Source organism: Postia placenta (genome assembly GCF_002117355.1).
Source record: "Postia placenta MAD-698-R-SB12 unplaced genomic scaffold POSPLAscaffold_10, whole genome shotgun sequence".
Classification (NCBI taxonomy): domain Eukaryota; kingdom Fungi; phylum Basidiomycota; class Agaricomycetes; order Polyporales; family Adustoporiaceae; genus Rhodonia; species Rhodonia placenta.
In genome coordinates, this window is record NW_020169841.1 from 1,721,286 (window position 1) to 1,724,187 (window position 2,902).

Below are 2,902 nucleotides of genomic sequence, written 5' to 3' on the forward strand. Positions count from 1 at the left end.
TCTCCCGGACAGACCGACATGTCAACCGGGACGTCAAGACGACTCTCCGCCCACGCGCGAGCATGTCGTCCAGCCGCCTCGCGCGCGCGCGCTGACGATGACTAACGCTCGCCAAACCCGGTCAGTTGTCAGCGCCCCGTGCACGTCCACAGACGGTCACCGCGGGGATGGCAAGACGAACCGCACCGAGCGCTACAGCGGGGCGCCGTGACAGCGAGCAGCACTGACTGGGCCTGGTCAGCTGTCAACGCGCCGTGCACGTCCTGAAACGGTCGCCAGTGTAAATCGCGAGGGGGCGCACCGCCAACGCATGGGCATACGCAGCAAGCACTGCGGTGGGGCGCCGTGTTGGCCAACGATGCTGACCGGGCCCGGTCAGCTGCCAACATGCCGTGCGCCTCCAGGGATGCAACACTCTGATCGTGCTTTTCCCCGCAGCGACCAGCCGGACATTCGAAAGCGCGATCGCGCTCGCAATCGCCGGGCCATCACAGCTTGTGCCATCGACTGTTCCCACGCTCCCATCGACAATGATCTTGAAGCTCACCTCCCAGGTACGTGGAGAAGCCCACTGTACTCGTTTAGCTAACCATCGCACACGAATATAGTCCGGGAATGTTTACTCACTATAGAGGACATTCTCGCACGTCAGCAACGAGGACGTCGGAGCTGCCGCCGGGATAGCACGACATGCAATGCAACATGGACCCGTGTCCGCTCATGATCTGCTCGCTAGGACACTCGAGGCAGAGAGTAGATGTGCGCGCGCGCTCGCGCTAGCGACAACGGCATCAGCAGCCGCAAGTATGGGCGCGGGCCTGATGTTCCAAGCAGGTCACAACATCGATGCCGCAGCGGCCCAGGGACAAGGACAACGGCATTCTGTCACCATGATCCTCATCAGCCTGCGCCACTCACCGTCGTCATCAGCACACAACCTGTCCCCGCCGGGCACACCAGACAAGGACACGCTGATGCTGCAGTTCTTCCAACACGAGCTGGTGGTGTAGCACTCGCGGAGCCTCAGCCGCTCCATCGTTTCCGACGAGGTCATCGTGGCCATGGGATGGTCCGCTGTGCCCCACGAACGGCCGTCCGGACCAAGCGGCACGGGCGAAGCTGAGCACGGCCCATCACGCGATCTACAATAGCATGTTCGAGGTCGTTGACTGGACCCCGGAGGACATGGCGGCGAGGTTGAAGAGCAATGCACCGTGTGAGGCATGCACAGAGTGCGTGGCGTGCTCACTTGGCTCTACATCTTCGTTCATGTCGGAATGAGTGAACAAGCGCCATGCCATCGGTAGCGTCCTAATTGGGATGAGCATTGGCACTGATTGATCATGTGCCTCGATCGTGGTGCTCACCTCGTCTCCCTCATCCTTCAGCTCAACCTCCACCTGGCTGATAACAGGGAAGTTGGTAAGGCACTTTCAAGAACAGTAGATAGATGTGAGTTCACTTACTTGGAGGCTGTCGACACAAGGATGATACCATCAGGAGAGAAATATAGGAAGGAAATCGAAAGTAACAAGGTAAAAGCGACGGCGAGGAACATAGCAGGAAAGTTGCCAGACATGAATCACACGGTGTATATATATACACACAGAACATCCATCACGGCCTCGGCCAGACAATAATCAGCAGTAAGAAATTCACACGGGAAGTGTGAAACCCCAATCATTTCACCATCACAACAGTTTATGACTTCTTGAAAGATCCGACACAGAATTGATCCCGTTTCACTGGATGCCTTCCCGCAGAGGTCTGGACGCAATTGCAGAATAGAATTGACCTCTAGATCTTCTCGGCAACACGGCTGATCTGACTGACCTCGAGAGTGACCGTTGCCGTGCTGTTAGACGCCGAAGAGTCTGGACTCCAGACCAGATCGAGCGTTGCAAACATTGTTTTCAGGCTCCGCTCATTTCCCGTTGGCTCAAACAGTATCATTGTGCTTACCTCATCTGTTCCTGCGCTCGTTAGTCACCTGTGGGCAACCTGATGGCAACGACTGGTAACGGCTGGCCTCTGGGCGCCTTTCTTTCGCCAAATGGCACGGACCAACATAGTGGGTCTGTTTCAAAGACCGGTTTGCATCTACAAACCGTCCAGATCCTGCGGGAACACATCCACTCTAAGCACAAGTACAGTCCTTGGTGTCATTCCCAGATGACTATTGTTAGGTGTCATTGCATCACACTGATCTGAAATGTGTCGTGATGACTTTCATGGGTGAGCGCGACATACTGGTCGAGTGGGGCGCGCAACTTGCGTGACGCTCCCCTGACCGGACGTCCACTCATCCTCACCATTGAGGAGGACCGGCGACGGCAGATGATCACGGATGATGTGAGGAGAGATGCCGGCATGTCTTCGGGCAAGTGACAGCTTAGCAATGCGGCAGCAGATGTGAGACAAGGGCCGTGCCTCAGCCGTGAGAACAGGCCGGGGGAGCGTGTGAGGGATTCAAGGCAGGCGTCGTCAGAGATTCCTGCATGGTTTATGGCTCGTCTTCTGCCATGCCATCATTCGCGATGTGCCCCATCTGTTGCCTTTCTCATCCGCCGTCCCGACTATATTGGCTGCATGGCTGTGTGGCTGCGTGGCTGCGTGGCTCGACGCTGGTCAGGTGGGCTGCCGTCATATTGTTTTGGAGTATCATATAACGTCACTCACTGTGTACGCAGCGGTAGGGCTACTGACGGTAGCCTGTTTCCCTGTGCGGTGCGCATCAGCCAGACTCACTAGATGTCGGTCGGAGCATATTGCATACTGAATACATGGAGTCAGTGCTCTGTAGTGATGTCTGATAGCACAGTTGTCCCTCGTCAGGCGAGAAGTGACAGCCGACTGACCAAAACATCACATCCTACATCCGCGCAGGTTCGCATGCAAGTGC

At 56.6% G+C, this 2,902-nt stretch overlaps 2 protein-coding genes across 2 annotated transcripts; one reads left to right on the forward strand and one right to left on the reverse strand.

Annotated features, from left to right (window-relative positions):
• Nucleotides 1-358: 358 nt before the first annotated feature.
• Nucleotides 359-1,010, forward strand: POSPLADRAFT_1058874 (hypothetical protein; the record flags this gene model as incomplete). The annotated part of the gene is made up of 3 exons (XM_024481093.1): nucleotides 359-374; nucleotides 439-554; nucleotides 633-1,010. The coding sequence occupies 3 exons, from the start codon at nucleotides 359-361 to the stop codon at nucleotides 1,008-1,010; spliced, it is 510 nt and encodes a 169-aa protein (XP_024337494.1).
• Nucleotides 1,011-1,142: 132 nt separating this feature from the next.
• Nucleotides 1,143-1,579, reverse strand: POSPLADRAFT_1058875 (hypothetical protein; the record flags this gene model as incomplete). Its single annotated transcript, XM_024481094.1, has 2 exons — nucleotides 1,143-1,404; nucleotides 1,467-1,579. The coding sequence occupies 2 exons, from the start codon at nucleotides 1,577-1,579 to the stop codon at nucleotides 1,143-1,145; spliced, it is 375 nt and encodes a 124-aa protein (XP_024337495.1).
• Nucleotides 1,580-2,902: the final 1,323 nt, after the last annotated feature.